This window comes from Rhinatrema bivittatum, chromosome 5 (assembly GCF_901001135.1).
Source record: "Rhinatrema bivittatum chromosome 5, aRhiBiv1.1, whole genome shotgun sequence".
NCBI classification, from domain to species: Eukaryota; Metazoa; Chordata; class Amphibia; order Gymnophiona; family Rhinatrematidae; genus Rhinatrema; species Rhinatrema bivittatum.
Window position 1 is genome coordinate 302,104,144 of NC_042619.1, and position 22,824 is coordinate 302,126,967.

Here is a 22,824-nt window from a genome sequence, read left to right on the forward strand (position 1 = left end):
CATCTGCTATGGAGCCACCTGGTAGCCCTTGTTGTAACTGAGTTTCTTGTCTCACAGGCCAGCAGAAAAGCAGTGACTCGAAACAAAGCCGCAGCCAAGCGTGCCCAGCGGGGCTCCTCCAATGTCTTCTCCATGTTTGAGCAATCACAGATCCAGGAATTCAAGGAGGTGAGAGAAGGCGGCACTGGGGGGCCTTAACTCTCCAGCTGAAGCAGGAACACCAGTGTCTGCTGGAATTCAGACACTGCAGGGTTTTTATGTATTTATTTTTATCCAATTTCTAGCCTGCCTTGCTGAAATTCACTAAAGTTGGGGGTATGATAGACATAAATAATAAAATTATAATCCTTTATAATAAAAATCACATTCAAGACAAAATCATTATACAAACAAACTTAAAAACTAAGCACATAAAAGCATTAAAAAATCCATTAATAATAACAAAAATATCAAAGCTTTTCCTATATACAAATAAATTCTAACAAAAGAAAGCTAAAAAGGCAAAAACAGGGCTGCTTGGGCTACATAACTGTAAAGATATAATGTAGGGCCATGGTATGCATTGTAGTAATTCTCAAAAGTCCTCTTATACGAGTAGAGTGCATTTACACATGTAAAACCCAATTTTAAGCATTTAAATGCTATTTAAAATCAGGTCCTTTGGGCACACAAGGAGACTGCTGTGTATTCGCACTACTACTATTATTACTTATCACTTCTGTAGCGCTACTTGACATATGCAGTGCAGTACAAAAACACATAAGAGACAGTCCCTGCGTTCTATGCCCGGGCAGCGAGCCTTTTTATTGGCACATATGCTCTTGTATGGAAGCGTTAGCTGAAAAGGAAAAACTAAATTGTTTTCACCCAGGGCAAGGGACGTGGAGGCACATTTGCTAAAGCCAGGGCTGGCAAAGTTTATTTACTAAGCTGTCTCTCGCACTCCCCCACACCCCCTCTCCTCTCTCACACACACATTCTCTCTCACCGGCATCACCCTCCCCTCATATAGGCTCCCTCTCTCTGAAACCCACACTCAAGCACCCCCCTACCCACCCTCTCATACCTCCCATGCTCTCTCTCACACCCTCCTGCTCTCTCTCACCCTCCCCAACACACATTCACTGGCATGCCACGGGACCCGCGCCATTCGCGGTGAAGATGAAGGCCCGGCGCGCCGTTTGTGGCAAAGATGAAGGCCCAGCACGCCGTTCGTGGCACATGGGGGCCTTCCATTTTCACCTTGAGCAGAAAATAGCAGTGGAGACCCCGGCATGCCGCGAACGGAGCGCGTCCTGCGGCACACACTCTGTTCGTGGCGAAGATGAAGGCCTGGGCGCGCCGATCACGGTACACGGGGGCCTTCCCTTTTCACCACGAACGGCGCGCCGGGCCTTCATCTTCACCGCGAACGGAGCATGTGCCGTGGGACGCGCTCCATTTGCGGCATGCCAGGGTCTCCTCTGTTATTTTCTGCCTTTCCCGTGATGGCCACTGTCCTTCCGGTTTTGAATAGTCTTCCGGCGAGGGAGGAAATTTGCGGGAAGGAGGAATTCTGCGCAAAATCTGCATTCCGCAGTAGCACTGAATTCCCCCAGGAGTACCTCTTGTAGCTGGTGTTGTGACATGGCCACTGTACGGCGTGTTTGAGCCTCCAAGGAGGAGCCTCCAGAGAGTTGCCTTCGCCATCTATTGGCAGGCTGGGGAACATGCGCGAGCACTGATGGACACACTACCAAGCCCGATATATTATGGATTTTTCCAAAAATTTCTCAGCACTTGAATGTGGAGAGATTTTCAGCTGAATTTAGGGGCCAACATTTTCGGCTGAAAATTCACTGAAGTTTAGAAATCTAAATTTTCAAACTTTCTGCACTGGGGCAAAGCCTGCGGCTACGTGTTACCTACGTACATGCACATAATAAGTCAGTTTGAAACTCACCATGAGTACAAAGTACCTGAGGAGTTCTGCAGCTGCTTTTCGTGCAGGTAGATTTTCTTTGGAACATGCAATCTGCCTGCATTATTTTCCTGCCTCGCCCACAACATGGGTTATTTTCTACAGAAATATCTGCCTGTGAGAAAAGCAGTTGCAAAATTCCAAGGGAATGCATCCCCTAGAGTCACTGAAGGAGAGAAATTTTCTAGCAGCCAGTTTACATTATTTAGCCAGATAAATGGCTTTGATAGTTGTCCCCACCATATGCAACAGCAATGAATGTTTAGCCAGTGATTAGTTTAAATCAGGGTGGGGGAGGGAGTCGTTTTGGGGTGGCTGGCAACTGTTTCTCCAGAAAACACCAGTTGGGCTGCTGCTTCAGTTGTGGGCCTTCCTCCTCCCTCCTGCAGCCCACATGGATCAGACAGCAGATGGTTGAACTGCACAGGCTCCCTCGGTGCCAACAGCTCATGTTTAAATTGTGTGGGGCTCTGTAGATTCAGAGCCCCCTGGCTCAGCTAGCTGATGTTTCAGTCATGCAGTCCCAGGAACTGAGAAGGAAGGAGGGTCCCATGCCCAAAGCTGCAGCCTGACCGGTTTAGAGGCGTCAGGCCATCAGGGTAAAGGGAGAGGGGCAGGTATTTGGGGGGGGGGGGGGGGGGAGAGGGAGGTAGTGCAGAGGAAGAGCAGGGACTCTGGGGGAGAATGGGTGGGAGAGCAGGGGGAGAACAGAAATTTGGTGTCTGAGGGTGATCAGGAGGAAGTGTAGGAAATCTGAAACAGAGTGGGTGGGTGGCAGAGCAGCGGGGATTCAGTAATGATAGCATGGATATTAGTGGAGATGTGTTAAATTAGCTGGAGTATGCACTGGGTGGGTGGAAGGGTATGAGAGTGCAAAGAGTGTGCAAAGAGCGTGCAGGAGCGCCTACTGGTGGCGGCTCCAGCACGCTCTGGCTGCTGGTGGGATAGGTTCTACCAGTGCCCTGGGCCTCCTCCTGTGATTCTGCCAACCCCCTCCCCAAGGGTGTGGCACGCTAGGCGCCTGCCTAGTTCACCTAATAGAAGTAGGAGTATGAGTAAGAGTATGAAATGGGGGTAAAGAAGGAGATGAAGGGTGGGAAGGGATTAAGAGGTGGTCTAGCAATGGTAGGTCTTTGTGTGGACGTTACTGAGGTGGCACCTGAATTTGAATTTTTTTTTTTGGGTATGATAAGTTGTTAGGGGAATTTCTATGGTTGCAGAGTGTGCACTATAGAACTGGAAGTGCAGGTATTGCGGTTTGATGCTATGAAATCATTTTAATGGTAGTTTTGCTGGGTGGTTGGAACTGGCTGTTTTTTTTATTACATAGGAGGTCCTTGGGACTTCTTATTGTGTCTTTAACAGACGGTTTGAAGGCAGAGGACCATGTGGTGGAGATGTGGAAGATGAGTGGAAATGTTACTTTGGCTTGCCTCCGTATTGCCTGCCCCACTTCCCAAATACTTCTGTCTAGTGATGCCACTGTTTTAATTCCTAAGTACAGGCTCATGGGGTTTTTGTTTTCCAGTAAATGAAAACGATGTCAGATTGGATCTCTGGTGGGGGACACTCTACTCTTCGCCTTCTCTACACAAATAGCACTCACCGAGCTGGGGTTCTTAAGAATTTCCGCTTTATTTAGAGGTAGTAGAAATATTTCAAAGAATTAAAACTAGAACAGTCTCTTGGTATTCTCCTCCTCTCCCCTTGCTTCTCTGTGCTAGAGTTACAGACTTCTCCATGAGATCAATTCAGGTCTTGGACTCCTGGCACCAGGAGACAAAGGACATCTTTTTGTTTAGGGCAGAGAAGGTTCCAGCATGGCCTATCCCACCTGGTCACTCTGTGGAGGGGGGAGAGGGCGGTGAAGAAGAGGAGAATGAATACTGCATATCAGTTGTATTTGTTCTTCCCCTTTCTCCCTCCCTGAGCCCAGCACTCTGTTCCAACCTCTCTATAAATCACAGCTTCCTGACTTGTGCACCCTCGCTTAATCCTCAGCTGAATGCCAAGTCCTGGAATCGCAGCTGCAGGCTGAGCTGCCTCTGTTGCAGCCCCCTCTCCAGCTGTCTGCAGTGTGTGCTCCAGGCTCACCGCTGCTCTCCCCTATTCCCTGCAGGTTTCCTGAGAAAGGGGAGAGGGAGGTTGGAGCAGACACTGCTGAGCAGAAAATAATTGCTCTGCTCTTTTCTCTAGTTCTTTCCCTCCTCTGCAGGTTTCCTAGCAGGGAGGGGCTGGAGCAGTAAAGAGAGAGACCAGGGGGTTTTCTAGTTTTTCCCAGAGAACCTGAAATTGATACAAATCTCCAGATTCTCCAGGTGAAATCCAGAGAGTTCCAAGGTATGCTGAGCATCACCTCAAGACACAGGACATATTCAGTTCCATAACAGCAAGATCACTGGGTGATCGGAAATACCAGGATCAAATGGAGACTATTCACATATCCCATGGAAGTGTGGCACTAGTAAGCTTGATCTACTAGAAGGCAGACAGCTTCTCCATCTGCTAACTCCATAGTTAGAGTTTAGTTTCTCTTCATAGGTAGCACACAAACACAACTGAAGACAAGACTTCTACTTATAAATGTGGCACAAGGTTTCCAGACTTAATATGACAATATGACATTATTAATGCACATCAGAAGAAGAGCTCACAGGTCTTCCTCCAGGATCCCAAACCTTACTTTGGCTTCCTAGCTGTCTAAATCCTGGGAATACCTTCCAAGTGTCCCAGCATCCCTTTTATATTCCCCAAGGACTAATCCAGGTCCTCAGAGGCAAGGCCGTACAGCAGGCCTCCTGTAGTCTAAAACGGGCTTTCTCAGAGCCTGTCTCCATGCACAGCACAGTGGCCCCAATCCAGGCAGACCTAAGGCCAGCAATAATGATTTTTTTTTTCCCCCCTAACAACTCTTCAGGCATCCTTTCAACAGGAGAGCACCAGCAGCATCTCTCCCTGCCACTTTCCTGGAGAAGCCGCTAGACTTCTGTTAGAGCTCTGATACAGGCACTTCTGGCAGAGCACATCATGTGAATCCAGAAAGGTGCACTGGACTGCAGCATTGCCTGCGTGAGACTACGGGTTAAGATTAAATTAGGCAATATGGGCTTAGAAATGCCTCTTATTATCCAATGGGATACCATTTAATACCTCTTTCAGACAAGAATCTCTTTGCCAAAGACTTGAATGTCTTGATATAGTGCTGAACACCACATTACATGCAGATACAAATCTGAGGTGAATTTTCAAAAGATGCGAGAGTAAAACTAAGCATGTGCGTGCATACAATAAGCATATGCCCGAGTATAGGCTACTTAAACATGGCAACCTATACGCATACATCAGGAACCATGAGTACATTTGTGCTTAGAAAAAAGGGTTGGGCTAGGAGGGGAGGGGTATTCCAGGAGGGGTCAACATGTGCACTCAAGTTTGCTATTTAAAACCGCCAAAGTGACCTGCGTAACTCTTTTACTTGCATATATTTACTTCTGCTCAATATCTAGTGTAAGTGATCGAAAACAACTTAAAAGTGAAAAAATGACTGGGTGAGGGGTCTGGGTGATATGGGGGGACTTCAGGCTGAAGAGTCAGGAGGGTCTTCACGAGCTTCAGATGGACTGGGAGAACTGGTAGACTGATTGGTAAAAGTGATTATTTCATTGCAGTGACCATGTTATAAAATTCCCTGACTTATGCATGTAAAAGCCAACTTACAGGAGTAAATGCATCTAAATAAAGTGAGTAAAATCTATTCATATATCTCTTTAAAATTCAAAGTACAAATACACATGTACATCATTTAAGCATAATTACATGGTTAAATTCTGACTTATCCAGCTAAATAGCACCTTTACCACTACTTAGATGGACAAATGTGAACTTATCTGGATAAACTGCGTTTTTATTTTAACTTTTTTGACTATCTTACATACTCAGATAAATCCAAAAAGTGCTACTTAGATGGACAAGTAGTACTTGTCAGAATTATCAGCTGCACCTGAAGACTGGAGGGTGCAAATTTATTTATTTTTATGTATTTATTTAAGGTGTTTTGTATACCGTCATTCGGTTTCGCCATCAGAACGGTTTACAGTAATCGTGAAAAAAACAAATGTAATGTAACTAATGTAACCCCAATATTTAAAAAGGGCTCCAGGGGTGATCCGGGAAACTATAGACCAGTTAGCCTGACTTCAGTGCCAGGCAAAATAGTGGAAAGTGTTCTAAATATCAAAATCACAGAACATATAGAAAGACATGGTTTAATGGAACAAAGTCAGCATGGCTTTTCCCAAGGCAAGTCTTGCCTCACAAATCTGCTTCACTTTTTTGAAGGAGTTAATAAACATGTAGATAAAGGTGAACCGGAAGATGTAGTGTATTTGGATTTTCAGAAGGCGCTTGACAAAGTTCCTCATGAGAGGCTTCTAGGAAAAGTAAAAAGTCATGGGATAGGTGGCGATGTCCTTTCGTGGATTACAAACTGGTTAAAAGACAGGAAACAGAGAGTAGGATTAAATGGTCAATTTTCTCAGTGGAAGGGAGTGGGCAGTGGAGTGCCTCAGGGATCTGTTTTGGGACCCTTACTTTTCAATATATTTATAAATGATCTGGAAAGAAATACGAGTGAGGTAATCAAATTTGCAGATGATACTAAATTGTTCAGAGTAGTTAAATCACAATCAGATTGTGATAAATTGCAGGAAGAACTTGTGAGACTGGAAAATTGGGCATCGAAATGGCAGATGAAATTTAATGTGGATAAGTGCAAGGTGATGCATATAAGGAAAAATAACCCTTGCTATAGTTACACAATGTTAGGTTCCATATTAGGAGTTACCACCCAAGAAAGAGATCTAGGCATCATAGTGGATAACACATTGAAATCATCGGTTCAGTGTGCTTTGGAAATCAAAAAAGCAAACAGAATGTTGGGAATTATAAGAAAGGGAATGGTGAATAAAACGGTAAATGTCATAATGCCTCTGTATCGCTCCATGATGAGACCCCACCTTGAATACTGTGTACAATTCTGGTCACTGCCTCTCAAAAAAGATATAGTTGCGATGGAGAAGGTACAGAGAAGGGCGACCAAAATGATAAAGGGAATGGAACAGCTCCCCTATGAGGAAAGACTAAAGAGGTTAGGACTTTTCAGCTTGGAGAAGAGACGGCTGAGGGGGGGATATGATAGAGGTGTTTAAAATCATGAGAAGTCTAGAATGGGTAAATGTGAATCGGTTATTTACTCTTTCGGATAGTAGAAAGACTAGGGGGCACTCCATGAAGTTAGCATGTGGCACATTTAAAACTAATCGGAGAAAGTTATTTTTCACTCAAAGCACAATTAAACTCTGGAATTTGTTGCCAGAAAATGTGGTTAGTGAAGTTAATATAGCTGTGTTTAAAAAGGATTGGATAAGTTCTTGGAGAAGTCCATTACCTGCTATTAAGTTGACTTAGAAAATAGCCACTGCTATTACTAGCAACAGTAGCATGGGATAGACATAGTTTTTGGGAGCTTGCCAGGTTCTTATGGCCTGGATTGGCCACTGTTGAAACAGGATGCTGGGCTTGATGGACCCTTGGTCTGACCCAGTATGGCATTTTCTTAGCTGCATAAATTAGAACTTACCTGGATAAATGCTGCTACTTTTCTGGATAAATCCAATCTTGTGTGGCTTGCAATTTTTACCTACACAAGCATTTGTACGCACTCGTATTTTATTACCTGCTCATATCAGTTGTACGCAGGTTATAAAATACAGTAGTACATTTTCATGCACCCATATACACCAGCATATGGGCACACATGAGCAGTTTTGAAAGTTATCCTCCAACAGGCCAATACAGAACGGTGCGCTCGGCAAATGCATGTTGATGAGCCTATTAGTCACCCAGAATACTAAAAGTAAAATGTGCGGCCAAGCCGCACATTTTACTCTCAGAAATTAACGCCTGCCTAAGGGCAGGCATTAAGTTCTAAGGAACCCTAAAATATGTATCCTAGCGATATTAAGTTGGAGGAACCAAAAATTAAAAAAAAAAAAATCTGCCCCCCGGTCAGCTGGTTAGAAAACGGACGCTCAATTTTGCCGGCGTCCATTTTCCGAACCCATGGCTGTCAGCGGGTTCGAAAACTGATGCCGGTAAAATTGAGCATCGGTTGTTGGACCCGCTGACAGCCATCCCTAACGCTAATAAGTAGACGCTAGGGACGCGCTATTGTCCCTAGCGCCTCCTTATTAGCCCACGGCCTCATTTAAATAGAGAATCGCGTGCCCAGGAGAGGTGCCTGGGCACGCGTCGAGAGAGCGGGCGCTCAACACGGAGCGCCCGCTCTCCCTCATTTTTTAATGAATCGGCCTGCAAGTGCGTACCTGAGGCAATAAGAAATAAAGTAACCGTGCCCAACATCACAAAGAGGATCCATGTCAGACTCAGGACTGGAACGGAGGTTACCTGTTTCCCAGGCCACCCCCTCTCCCTCTCAGGATGGGTGCTGCCATTACAGGCCGGCGCGCTCTGACCACTGCTCTCTTCTCTGATACATGGATGCTGTTATCTTTCCCCAGGCATTTAGTTGCATTGATCAGAACCGTGATGGCATTATTTCAAAATCTGACCTGAAGGAGACCTATGCACAGCTTGGTGAGTGAACACTGCAGTGAGAATGTTCTGTTCATGTTTTTAACACAGATTTAACTGAAAATGGATGATTCCATTGATAGAGGGCAATTTTCAAAAGTCATTTACCCATGTAAATACACTGTCTGAGAATTGCCCACTCTGTATGCAGGTACAAATATTTGCGGTGCTCCACAGCTCATATACAACATGCATGGTTTTCTATTTTCAAAACTACTCGCTTTGATTTGATTGAAAAAGGTAACTGTAGAAAAAGCAGGTGCAAATCTTTGTGGGTACGTTTTACTTGAGCAATTTTCAAAAGGAGAAGTGTGCGCGGACCTTTTCTTTGAAAATCGGTGGAAAATCCATTGGAACTTTTATCTGTGTACTTTTCACTGGCCTACGCAGTTTTGAAAATGGAAACTGACTTTTTCCTATTCAAAATCAGTTTCGGTGGTACTGGCTTTTATGATGGCATGTGAATAAAGTGAATTTGAAGGTAAAGATCTAGGATTATTTCTCTATTCCAAAAGACCAATCACGGGTGCATAACAAAATATAATAGAGAAACATTGTACTTTATAAACATTCTTACCCTTCACACATCCACACCACAGGCAGATCAAATTCAGTCATATCAATACAGTTACAAATTTGGACTGCCTGCAGGGATATTCCAGCTGTGTGATTCAGAAGTGTAGGATGGTGTTTTCTGAATTTCTCCCCTCACATATTTACACTATTATCTACACCCAATGACTCACTGTATTAGTGAAGTTATGCTTACTTATTATTTAAAATAAATAGGCTATTGTCGTTTAAAGAAACTTTACAATCAACAATCTTGAACAATGTGGAAAAACATATGATGTTGTTGTGCTTTATTGGGGATTGTGTCTTCTGTTATTAGCATGCAATACAACTAAACATAAGAAATTGCCATGCTGGGTCAGACCAAGGGTCCATCAAGCCCAGCATCCTGTTTCCAACAGTGGCCAATCCAGGCCATAAGAACCTGGCAAGTATCCAAAAACTAAGAAGATCCCATGCTACTGATGCAATTAATAGCAGTGGTTATTCTCTAAGGGGTAGATTTTCAAAGGGATACACGCGTAACCCTTTAGAAACCCTCCTGCGCGCGCCGAGCCTATTTTGCATAGGCTCGGCGGCATGCGCAAGCCCCGGGATGCGCGTATGTCCTGGGGCTTTGAAAAAGTGGCGGGAAGGGGGCGGGGCTGTGGGCGTAGCGCAGGTCTGGGGACGGTCTGTGGGCGTGACCGAGGCTTCTAGCACAGAGGCCGTGCCGGGAGATGATGCACTGGCAGCCGGCCGGCGCATGCAATTTATGCCTGCCAGAGGAAGGCATAACTCCTGAAACAAAGGTGGGGGGGGGGGGGGGGGTTTTAGATAGGGGAAGGGAGGGGAAGGTGGGGGAGCGGAAGGAAAGTTCCCTCCGAGGCCACTCCAATTTCGGAGTGGCCTCGGAGGGAACGGGGAAAGCCATCGGGGCTCCCTTAGGGCTCGGCACACGCAAGGTGCACAAGTGTGCACCCCCTTGCGCGTGCTGACCCTGGATTTTATAACATGCGCGCGGCAGCGCACACATGTTATAAAATCGGGTGTACATTTGTGCGCGCCGGATAGCGAGCACAAATGTACCTCGCGCGCGCTTCTTTAAAAATCTACCCCTAAGTCAACTTGATTAATAGCATTTAATGGACTTCTCCTCCAAGAACTTATCCAAACCTTTTTTAAACCCAGCTACACTAACTGCACTAACCACATCCTCTGGCAACAAATTCCAGAGCTTAATTCTGCGTTGAGTAAAAAATAATTTTAGCTAATTAGTTTTAAATGTGCTACTGGCTAACTCCATAGAGTGCCCCCTAGTCCTTCCATTATCCAAAAGAGTAAATAACCAATTCAATTTTACCTATTCCAGACCTCTCATGATTTTAAAGGCCTCTATCATATCCCCCCCAGCCATCTCTTCTTCAAGCTGAACAGTCCTAACCTCTTCAGCCTTTCCTCATAGGGGAACTGTTCCATCCCCTTTATCATTTTGGTCGCCCTTCTCTGTACCTTCTCCAGTACAACTAAATATCTTTTTTGAGATGCAGCGACCAGAATTTCGCGCAGTATTCAAGGTGCGGTCTCACGATGGAGTGATACAAAGGCATTATGACATTTTCAATTTTATTCACCTTTCCCTTTCTAATAATTCCTAACATTCTGTTTGCTTTTTAGACTGCTGCAGCACACTGAGCCGACGATCTCAATGTATTATCCACTATGACGCCTAGATTTCTTTCCTGAGTGGTAGCTCCTAATATGGATCCTAACATTGTGTAACTATAGCAAGGGTTATTTTTCCCTATATGCATCACCTTGCACTTATCTACATTAAATTTCATCTGCCATTTGGATGCCCAATCTTCCATTCTCACAAGGTCTTCCTGCAATTTATCACAATCCGCTTGTGATTTAACTACTCTGAATAATTTTGTATCATCTGCAAATTTGATTATCTCACTTATCATATTCCTTTCTAGATCATTTATAAATATATTGAAAAGCACCGGTCCAAGTACAGATCCCAGACGTACTGCACTGTTGACCCTTTTCCACTGAGAAAATTGATCATTTAATTCTACTCTGTTTCCTGTCTTTTAAACAGTTTGTAATCCAAGAAAGGATATCGCCTTCTATCCCATGACTTTTTAGTTTTCTTAAAAGCCTCTCATGAGGGACTTTGTCAAATGCCTTCTGAAAATCCAAGTACACTAAATATACCAGTTCATCTTTATCCATGTTTATTAACCCCTTCAAAAAAATTAAGCAGATTTGTGAGGCAAGACTTGCCTTGGGTCAACCCATACTGTTCCATTAAACCATGTCTTTCTATATGCTCTGTGATTTTGATTTTTAGAATAGTTTGCACTATTTTTTCCAGTACTGAAATCAGGCTCACTGGTCTAGAGTTGCCCAGATCACCCTTGGAGCCCTTTTTAAATATTGGGGTTACATTGGCCACCCTCCAGTCTTCAGGGCAATGGATGATTTTAATGAAAGGTTACAAATTTTAACTAATAGATATGAAATTTCATTTTTTTAGTTCCTTCAGAACCCTGGGGTGCATACCATCTGGTTCAGGAGATTTGCTACTCTTTAGTTTGTCAATCTGGCCTAGTACATCTTCTAGGTTCACAGTGATTTGGTTCAGTACATCTGACTCATTACCCTTGAAAACCATCTCCAGAAACAGGTATCTCCCCAACATCATTAAAAAACACAGAAGCAAAGAATTAATTTAGTCTTTCTGCAATGGCCTTATCTTCCCTAAGAGCCCCTCTAACCTCTCGATCATCTAACCCAGTGGTTCTCAACCTTTTTTTGGCCGGGACACACCTGACAAATGGTTCTCATATGCGTGATACACTGAACATGTGACCATCACGGGGCTAAGTGTAAACATGCACTCTGCATCCACAGGAATCCCCTCAACCCTCAGCAATGAGTGCAGAGCAGATCTAGGGCATAACCCGTACAACTCACCATACAAAAAAAAGATATTCTGGTTCTGATGACATCTCAGTAAAAGCAAAACAAACTCCCTTTACTACCAGGCACAATAGCCTTCCTTATGAAAAGACAGTAATTTACCACTAATGCATATCCTATTGAGAAAACACATCAAATAAGATTGATACAAATGCCTACATGCTAGTAAAACACCTCACTTTGGTCACACACCCAGAACTGACCTTCACCAAGTACAGAAAAAACACAAATTATAAATATGGAGACAGAAACTGGAATGGAAAACCAAAAAAGCCACTCTGCATACAGTGCGAACCTGGAGAAATGGAAAGAGAAATATAGCACCTAACAGACTCAGGATTTGCAATAATGCACACAAACTAACCTGCACAAAGTTACACCTGTATTACGGAACACACGCAAACAGTAACAACCCTATCTAAGAAATACAACTATTAAACCAGGCCCTAAACACTAAAACATTTCCTATTGGGAAAACAGAATAAGCCAAGCTGCTAGAGAGCCCCACACAGAAATCATTGTAAAGTTATACCAAAAATGTTACAAAGCAGCTGCTGAACAGAATAATATTCAATTAAATACTCATAAAAATTATTAAAACATGTCCAAATATCAATAAAATATTTCAAAACAGCAGACATCGCATAATACCCAATAATTAAAATGGCAGTCAATCAAGAAAAATAAATTTAAAAAGCCACCTTTACTTACCTTCTCCAGCAACTCTCCTACTCCTTTCCCTTCCAGGCCAATAGCACTAACCAGAAGCAGCAAGGGCTGCTGAAGCTCTGTCCTCAATCTTCTTCCTTAGCACCCACAACCAGTCACTCACAACACACACCCCCCCAAATAGACCCCACGACCAGTCTCGGTCTCTTTCACACCAGTCATCTTCCTGACCAGTTTCTCTCTCTCACACAGAAACACATCACCTCCCTGACCAGTCTCGCTCTCTCAATCACACTCATGTTCTCTTATATACAAGCTCTCAATCACACACAAAAGCTCTTACACCCATTCACACCAGCTCTCACCCAGGCTTCCATTCACACCCCTACACACAAGCTCTCACCCAAGCACCCAATAACACAAGCTCTCACCCAGGCACCCATTCACACCCACAGACACAAGCTCTCACCCAGACATCCATTCACACCCACAGACACAAGCTTTCACCCATGCCTCCAATCACACCCATAGACACAAGCTCTCACCCAGGCATTCAATCACACCCATAGACACAAGCTCTCACCCAGGCATTCATTCACACCCTCAGACACAAGCTCTCACCCAGGCATTCATTCACACCCTCAGACACAAGCTCTCACCCAGGCATTCATTCACACCCTCAGACACAAGCTCTCACCCAGGCACCCATTCACACCCTCAGACACAAGCTCTCACCCAGGCACCCATTCACACCCACAGGCACAAGCTCTCACCCAGGCACCCATTCACACCCACAGACACAAGCTCTCACCCAGGCACCCATTCACACCCACAGACACAAGCTCTCACCCAGGCATTCATTCACACCCTCAGACACAAGCTCTCACCCAGGCACCCATTCACACCCACAGATACAAGCTCTCACCCAGGCATTCATTCACACCCTCAGACACAAGCTCTCACCCAGGCACCCATTCACACCCACAGGCACAAGCTCTCACCCAGGCACCCATTCACACCCACAGACACAAGCTCTCACCCAGGCACCCATTCACACCCACAGACACAAGCTCTCACCCAGGCACCCATTCACACCCACAGACACAAGCTCTCACCCAGGCATCCATTCACACCCTCAGACACAAGCTCTCACCCAGGCCCCCATTCACACACAAGCTCTCACCCAGGCCCCCATTCACACACAGGCACACCAGCTCTCACCAAAAATTTCTTCCTTCATTGCAGGGATGGGCTCCGGTTCCGCCGTGGCTTTAATCCGGCGGGCCTTCTTTTTTCGGCGCCACGGGGATGGGCGCGTCAGTCAGAGGTCGGGTTTCCTCTTCGTCGCTAGGGGTCGGGTTTTCCTCTTCACCGCTACGGGGATGGGCTCCCGTAGCGGCCTTGCACCGTCGCGGTTGGGTTTTCTCTTCACTGCTACGGGGATGGGCTCCCGTAGCGGCCTTGCACCGTCGGGGTCGGGTTTTCTCTTCACCGCTACGGGGATGGGCTCCCGTAGCGGCCTTGCACCGTCGGGGTCGGGTTTTCCTCTTCACCGCTACGGGGATGGGCTCCCGTAGCGGCCTTGCTTCGTCGGGGTCCTACACTGCTATTCCTCCCACCCCACTCCCGGGCAGTGCCATGCCTGCCTCACCGGCCAATCAAAGGCTTCCTCCCTTCTTCCTACTACCACTGGCAGGTGGCAGGGAGGAGGCTTCCGATTGGCCTGCGCGGGGGAAGGCAAAATGAAGGAGGCTTCCCATTGGGCAGTGGGGGTAGGAAGAAAGGAAGCTTTCAATTGGACCGCGGGGGCTGGAAAAAGGGAGAAGGAAAGTACAATGGGGCAGTGGGACACCGGGAGACGCGACACACCTGCCGGTGTTTGGCGACACACTAGTGTGTCGCGACACACCGGTTGAGAAGCGCTGATCTAACCATCCAACTGACTCCCTCACAGCTTTCTTGCTTCGGATATATTTTTAAAAGTTTTTATTATGAGTTTTTGCCTCTGCTGCCAATTTCATTTCAAATTCTCTCTTAGTCTGCCCTATCAATGTTTTACACTTAATTTGACAAAGCTTATGCTGTTTCCTATTTTTTTCGGATGGATCCTTCTTCCAATTTTTGAAGAATGTTTTTTTTGGCTAAAATAGCCTCTTTCCCCTCACCTTTTAACCATGCCAGTAATTGTTTTGCCTTTTTCCCAGCTTTCTTAATGCGTGGAATACATCTGGACTGCGCTTCTATTGGCCCTATGATATGTAATTTAATGTAATTTTGGTTTATTCATGCCTTTCTGTGGGACAAGTCCTTGCCCAATGCATAGAACCTAATATCACACATATAAAATATAGTAATATAAAACATCAAACATAACATTAAAATAAAACAATTAATATAAATGCATTAATAAGTTCACTTTTAGTTGGAGCTTCCCCCTACTCTCAGTAGGGATTTGTCTAAGCGCTGGTCTAGTTTATACCATTTCTAACATCTATAAGGACATTTTATTCCTATAGCCTTTTGAGAACCTGAAAGCATATGCACCAGTGAAATTCCTTAGAGCAGGAATGTCAAATTGCAGTCCTTGAGGGCCACAAACTGGTCTGATTATCAGGATATATCTAATGAATATGTATGGGATATATCTACAAATGAATGAGGAGGTGCATGCAAATATATCTCATGTATATTGATTAGGAATGTCTGTGGCTCTCAAAAATTGCAGTTTGCCACTCCTACTGTATGGGCAAACAAGACTATAGTTCCTTAGATGCAATGGGAGCAAAACCAGGACTGATTCAGCCAATGTCTAATGATAGAGTCCCCTGGTAGCCCTAGCTTTATTGGTTTGCAGCCTCTTGCTGTAAAACACTTCAGAGAGGAATACATGGGAGAGTGCTCATACTAGTAGCTCTGTTTCCAGCCGTACATTTGACATTATGTTTGGAGAGCTACTGATTATGCTGCCAGCATTGTGTGGGCAGACTTCCGAGAGATTTGCATAGAAACATGGTAGAGGATGGCAGATAAGGAACAAACTGGCCCATCCAGTCTGCCCAGTTGAGATTCATTCACTTTGTGTAGATGAACCTACAAATTCCTATTTGCAACCCAACTCCATCTCTCCTCACCTCAGTCTGTCTTTTATGAGGCCTTTTAACCCTTTACCCACCTCTGCTCTCCATACCTGTCCCAAACATGCCCAGAATCTGTTAAAAGTACTGGCCTCCGCCACCATCACCTGCACTGGTAGGCCATTTCAGACCTTGATACCTTTCACCCACCTGAAGCTGAGCTGCTGTGACTTTATCCTCTCATGTTCCTCCTCAGCCACCTTGTCCAGGAGAGTCACAGATTTGCAGATTTCATGGCAGTCATTCACCCTAGCATTCAGGCCGATGCAATATCATGTGCGTAAAAAACGTGCATCCAAAGTGGCCGTACGTTTTTTGGATGCGCGCACTTCCACTTCTCCTGGGCGCTCGATGCAATACACAAATGAGCTGCTGCGCTAAAAGGGATGCACAGTGGATAATTTGGGCTCTGCCTTGGGTGCCCAGGAGAAGTGGCTGTGCATCCACAACAGCCTGGCCAGAGCTCCCTCCCCACGCCCAGCAGGGCTGTTCCCGATTGATCCTTTTCACTGACAAGTGTCAGTGAATGGACCAATCCCCTTTCAGGACAGCCTTCTGAAAGGGGATTGGTCCTTTCACTGACATAAAAAAGATATTTTATTTCCAATGATTTTTTTTCTCATTTTTTGTTACAATAAACACTGAAACATTCCTGGGAAAAAAAATTGAATATAAACTGAAAACAAAGGTTCCTAATAAAATAAACCCGAGCATGCCGGTTGCAAGGAAATAAAACTTTATTACCTTATCCATTTATAAGTGGTGCACTTGCCTTTATAAACTGTTTTCTCTGTAGGAAAAGCCTTTTATAAATGAGACACGATCGTTTTCAGAAGCCACCTGGGATATGTGGGGTGGTTTTGTATGGTAAAATATGCTATAGCACTGGATCAAATGTGTCAAATACAGCATGTGATGCGATCATTTAAAAATGATGCAGCCTGTCTTGCTAGAATGCTGGTAGGCGCCATTTCTATTCTTCTAGCATGTTACCTGCCTTGGTCCTGGCATGTATTTATGTGATCTTTGTGGCATACAATAATGTATGTTGCTTTTCAGGTAAAATGAATGTGAAGGATGAAGAGTTGGAAGAGATGCTGAAGGAGGGGAAAGGACCTATCAACTTCACGGTCTTCTTAACACTCTTTGGGGAGAAGCTGAACGGTGCGTAGGTTATCTGTGAATGAGGAGCCCCACTGGGCATTATCATTGCTAATGTACTTCTCATTTTTATAGCGCTATTAGATGTGTGCCATGCATTATCAGATGCAGATGTTCTGGTCAGTTAATGAAAATAGAAAATGGCCAATTGATTCCCTACTACACAAATGGCTTGTAGTACAGTCTCTAGGCATGATGAGAGAGCCTCTCCAGATCATTACAACATCACTATTTTTTTTTTTTTATTGATAAGGCTGAAAAATTACTTTTTTTGTTACTGAATTTTTTATAATGTCACACCAATGCTTTTATTAGCCATATGTCCCTGTCATGATAACTTGCTCTACTACTCTGCCCGTGCCAACTTTTGTAGGCTCACCCTTATGCCTATGCTGCTGAACATGTATTTTTTGTTTTTCTAATACTTCATCATTAGGCATGCAATGTCACATACATGTTGTTTTAGGGCTCCTGGACCTGACCTTTACTTATTTCTACATGGTTTATTTTTTTTATTTTTTCAATTCATTATTGTCCTTCTGCTCTTCCTTCAACAGGTACTGATCCAGAGGACATAATTGTCAATGCCTTCAAACTTTTGGATCCCAATGGAACTGGCAATGTACATCAGGATGAGTGAGTATGTTAAGTAAGCTCTCCCTACCGCATGTCCTGGGGGGCTCTTGGGATCGAACCCCGATTTGTAGTTGTTGGACTAGATCCCAGAGGATGAAATTCCCCCCGGCCCCGGAGTCAATCAGGGCCAGCGTTTCAAAGTCCCCTCCGGGAAGGACTAGGGTAACTGGAACGGTACACTGGGAGGCAGAAGTGGTGTTACCTAGGGTCAGCTCCCCGATGATCCCTAGGTTCTGGCTTTTCCTAGCCGCTCAGCATACCAGGCTAGGAAGTGCTCCTTGCCACCGCAATATAGGCACAGACCTTGGGTACGGCGTCTCCTTCTCTCCTCCTCTGAGATTGGGCCCTGGCCCAACTGCATAGGCTCTACGTCTTGATTCCTTGGAGAGGTAGAAGATGAGGGCACTGGTCGGGAAAACATAGTTCCAGAGTTACCGGGCTTACGGCCGGGCATCCCCTCCCGGAACCGGCGTTGGATACTGCGGTCCACCCGACCAGCCAAATTGATGAGGCTGCTCAGGTCATCCGGGAGGTCCCTCGCCGCCAGCTCATCTTGGAGTTTTGGGGAGAGACCCTCCAGGAATATGCCGTGGAGGCTGTCATCCCCCAGTTCAGTTCGGCTGCTAGGGTTTGGAATTCCACCGCATACTCGGACAGGGGGCAGTTGCCCTGGCATAGCTGGAGTAACTCAGAGGCGGCAGTGGGCCTATGAGAGGGCTCATCGAAGATATGTTGGAAAGCTGCGACAAATTGTTCCAGATTTGCCAGGCGGGGGTCCTGATGCTCCCACAATGGGGAGACCCACGCCAGGGGTTTCCCGTCCAACAAAGAAATGATATAGCTGGTTTTAATCTGATCCGAAGGAAACTGGGCTGGCAGTAGGTTGAATCGGATGTAACACTGATTAAGGAACCCTTGGCATAGCTTCGTGACTCCAGAGTACCTTGAGGGTGCTGGCAGTTGTGTGGGCGTGACCGGTCCGATATTGGCCACAGCTACAGGTACCTGAGGGCTATCTATCTGATCGGCTAATCTCTGCACGGTCGTCATCAGGGAGTCAATGCAGATTTGCTGTTGTTGCAACTGCTGTGCAATACCGGGAATGGCTTTCAGGCCCGTGGCATCCGCCGGGTCCATGGCCTTGCAAACTGTTAGATTCGTGGACCCTTGAGCCGGGTAAGACGGATGAAGACTCATCGTGGGGAGGCCCACTGTGGGTGTCGAAGCTGGGAGGCGGCACAGAGCAGGAGACCGAAGGGATCTTCACCACTGGAAGCCTGATGTCCCGAGCCGCTTGAGCTTACGTGCGGTCTCCTGAAGGCCGGGCTCTGAAGAGGAGTTCCTGAAGGTTGAGAAGAGAAGGACCGAAGCCAGGCGGCCAGCTGGAACTTCACTATTGGAAGCCCCCCGAGAGGAGCTCGTGAGGACCCGAGCCACTTGGACTTAGGAGGGCCTCCTGGACAAGAGCTGGAATCAGGAACCAGTGGAGTGAAGCCGGAATCGGAAGCCGTGGACGTGCCGAGGTCAGAAGCCAGAAGTCAGAAGCTGGAAACAGAAGCCAGTAGTACAAGCTGAGGTCAGAAGCTGGGGTCGAAAGCCAGAAGACGAAGATAGCAACTAGTAGCTCTCAAGGAGAGTAAACCTTGTTGCAAGGCAAGGTAAGGCTTGGCTGCAGCATTTATACACCCCTGCAACGTCTGACGTCATCTGGGAGGCTGTTCTGTGTCTTCCCGCACTGGCCCCTTTAACTCTGCAGCCCCTGCGCGCGCGCCTAGGGGTGGGGCCAGCCACGATGGATCGGCGGCGTCTCCCTCGAGGAGGGAGCGCCGTGGGAGAGGCCTCAACGAGCCTGCCGGCCGGGACAGAGCAACCAGTGGGCCGGGCCGGCCCCAAGGTGAGGGGAGGGACCGGTACCGTAACACAGTTCTCTTCCTTTTTGTTTACAATTTAAGCCCTGGAAGTAACAGAAAACCCTGCAAAAACATTAGTCACAACCCATAGGATGGATACCTGCTAAACTATGTGTTGCTTTAGTTTGGCAGGTATCTTAAGGGAGAAACAGAAAAAGCCCTGCCCATAGTGCAAGACCCTTAACATTGTGTATTTAATTGGCCATAAAACATTAATACATCTCCTATTGGGAAAACAGAAAAAGCAGGACTGCTATAGTTCCCTACACAGAACCCACACCCTATCAAAATGCCTCACTTTGGTATCACACACAGAACACAAATTTGAAATAGAAATATTAAGACGAAAACTGAATGCTTTGCTGTTCATTCCAAACTTCACTTCTTCCCTCTGTTCCTTGCAGACAGGGGTGGGGGTGGAGGGAACGAGAGCAAGGACTGGGTTAGGGAGCTGAGTGGCTGTCCCACACTCACTCCCTGAATGACAAGAAGGGAAGGGCTGGATTAAGGATCAGAATTGCTCTTCTTTATTGTGCTTTATGCTCTGTTTGCTCCAGGCTCACTATCCCCACCTGCTGAGCAGGAAGCATAGTGCTGCTGTGATGCCTGAAATTTGGGATACTGGCCAATAGAGTCACTGGGACAAAGACCTGTGTTCTCATGTAATGGGTCCCCTGCTGGTGGACACTTGAATTGATGTATTATTGAAAGTCGTTTGAGGAAGGCCTTTATCTAGTATATCATAATGAGAAATTTTTATCAGACTGTATTCTGTGCTTCTAAATTTTTCTTGGTCAATCTCTTTCCAGGTTGAAACAGCTCTTGATGACTCAAGCTGACAAGTTCACTGCAGAGGAGGTGAGGAGTTGCTGCAATGACACTCAATATCAAAGCAATTTTTTTCCCTAATGTTATTTACGGTACATCTTTAGCCTTTAGATGCAATAATGTCTATTTTTATGAAGGCTAGTGTAAGGGTATTAGGTGCCTTAGAATCCAATTTTGCAAAATGATTGGGGATGCTAAACTCAACACAAATTAGCCCTCTCTAAGCCCTATGGCATAATTTTAGATATGTTAGTGAAAGATGTTGTACATCTCTAGATGAACTAAATGCATTGGCAGACTCTAAATAAAGCACATCCATGGCCATTCAGTAGTCCTTGGGTCAAGCTGATCAAAGATTTCAAATTCCACTAAAAGGCACTCATTTCATCCAGCTCCATTGGACACCAGAATTCAAGGTCTCAGGGACGTACAGAAAACATCCTTCCATTTCAAATTAGTAATGTTTTAAAATCTTTTAAAAGTACTTTTAGGTACTTTTCATCTATGCAAAGCATCTCTCATTACCTCTGTTCATCTGTTTGTCCATCCATATGCATAGAAGAGGCCTCTCTGTGACCCAATTTGCCTGAAAATTGGTAGGTGGCTTTCTCTCTGACATGGCAGCATGCCTGACAATATTTCAGCCATCTCAGTAGAAGATGGGCACCCATCCCCCGATCTATGTGATAGGAAGCAAGACCATCTGAGAAATGAGCGGGGGGGAAAAAAAAAGTATACCTACTTTGTGTAACAAGTGTATGCATCTCCAACTTATTCAGTTTTTAATTGGGGGGGGGGAGTCAAACACACAACACAATATCAATTTTTCTTTATAATTAAAATGTGTGTGCATACGTAATTGATTTTTAGATAATATCATACTGCAAGAGTTGACACCAGATTTTTTTTTTTAAGTTTTTTTTTAATGGGTTTTTAAGTTGACTATCCTGCATCTTGCATTACTCTTCCTCATGCTGTTTCATCATATGACCTTCAGGCAAGGCTTCTATATCCCACTTTTAGCTACCAACCCACAGAATTATAGAAATAGAGAATACAGAATGGGACAGTAGAAATCAACCACAAGGCCCGCCTCATGGGCCCATTTTCTCTTTACACTGCAGACCTATAGACCAATCTTGATCTTTGCTTTTACCCTCACTTTCACCCCACCACAGATTCTCTATGCTTGCCCCAGGCTTTCTTGAATTATGATGTCACTTAGGACACGCCGATCAGAGAATCAGAGGATAAATTTAGTGAAGAGAAGGCTCAGAAGAAAGCAGATATTTTAAACAAATATTTTTGCTCAGTATTCACAATAGGAGAGGGTAATGAACCAAAGGGAAAAGGCTAAGGCACCTGGAATAGACTTCCAGTGCAGGTACGGGATCCAAAGCAGAATTCAAGCTTGCATAGGCCAGACACAAAGGAACCTCAGCAGCAGAAGAAAGGAAGGAGACGACTACAGATGGAGTAAGACCTGTGACAATGCAAGAGGCAGGTACAAATGAACAGACTGGATGGATCAAAAAGAGATCCTTTTCAGATGGCATCTTCTATGTTACTTGAGGACTGAAGCACTAGAGAAAGATTACATCAAGTCAGACTACAGCCCAAATCAAACTTAAGAGAAGCATCCTGACTTTATTTATTTTAGCACAGCATAAGAACATAAGAAATGTCATGCTGGGTCAGAACAAGGTCAATTTAACTCAGCATCCTGTTTTCAGTAGTGGCCATTTCAAGTCACAAGTACCTGACAGATTCCAAAAAGTAGATCAACTTTTTGTTACTCACTCCCAGGCAGAGCAATGACTTTGTGTAGTCTACCTGTGTGATGGGTTTTTCTTCCAGGAACTTGTCCAAATCTCTTTTAAACTCTGCCATCCTAGTCACCTTGACAATACTCATCTAGCAACAGATTCCATAGCTTCATTGTGCATCTAGTGAAAAAGCACTTTCTACAATGATGGCAGAAAAAGACCAATCAGTCCATTCAGTCTGCCCAGCAAACTCTCACAATTATTTTCCCATAATTATCTGTTTCATTATTTTCCCATACTTATCTGTTTCATCTACCACCAAGTTCAGGGCCCTTGTTGGTAACTGTTTGATTCAAATTTCCTGCCATCCCCTGTCATTGATGCAGAGAGTAATGTTGGAGTTGCATCAAAGGTGAGCATAAGGCTTAATGGTTAAGGATAGTAACTGCCGCATCAAGCAAGTTACCTTGATGCTTGTTTACCCAGACTGCACAGATCAATGCCTTGTTGGATGTGGTCTGAATGTAAAACCTGTTTTACACATTTCCCCCTACCGCTGAAGCAAA

At 45.2% G+C, this 22,824-nt stretch overlaps 1 protein-coding gene across 1 annotated transcript in view; it reads left to right on the forward strand.

The window, feature by feature from the left end:
• The window catches only part of MYL7 (myosin light chain 7), a 33,630-nt gene that overhangs the window by 1,291 nt on the left and 9,515 nt on the right, over nt 1–22,824 (forward strand). The window contains exons 2-6 of the mRNA XM_029604200.1: nt 58–168; nt 8,539–8,614; nt 17,017–17,121; nt 17,676–17,754; nt 20,474–20,522. Coding sequence (XP_029460060.1) covers nt 58–168; nt 8,539–8,614; nt 17,017–17,121; nt 17,676–17,754; nt 20,474–20,522 — 420 coding nt within the window. The remainder of the gene's footprint in view (nt 1–57; nt 169–8,538; nt 8,615–17,016; nt 17,122–17,675; nt 17,755–20,473; nt 20,523–22,824) is intronic.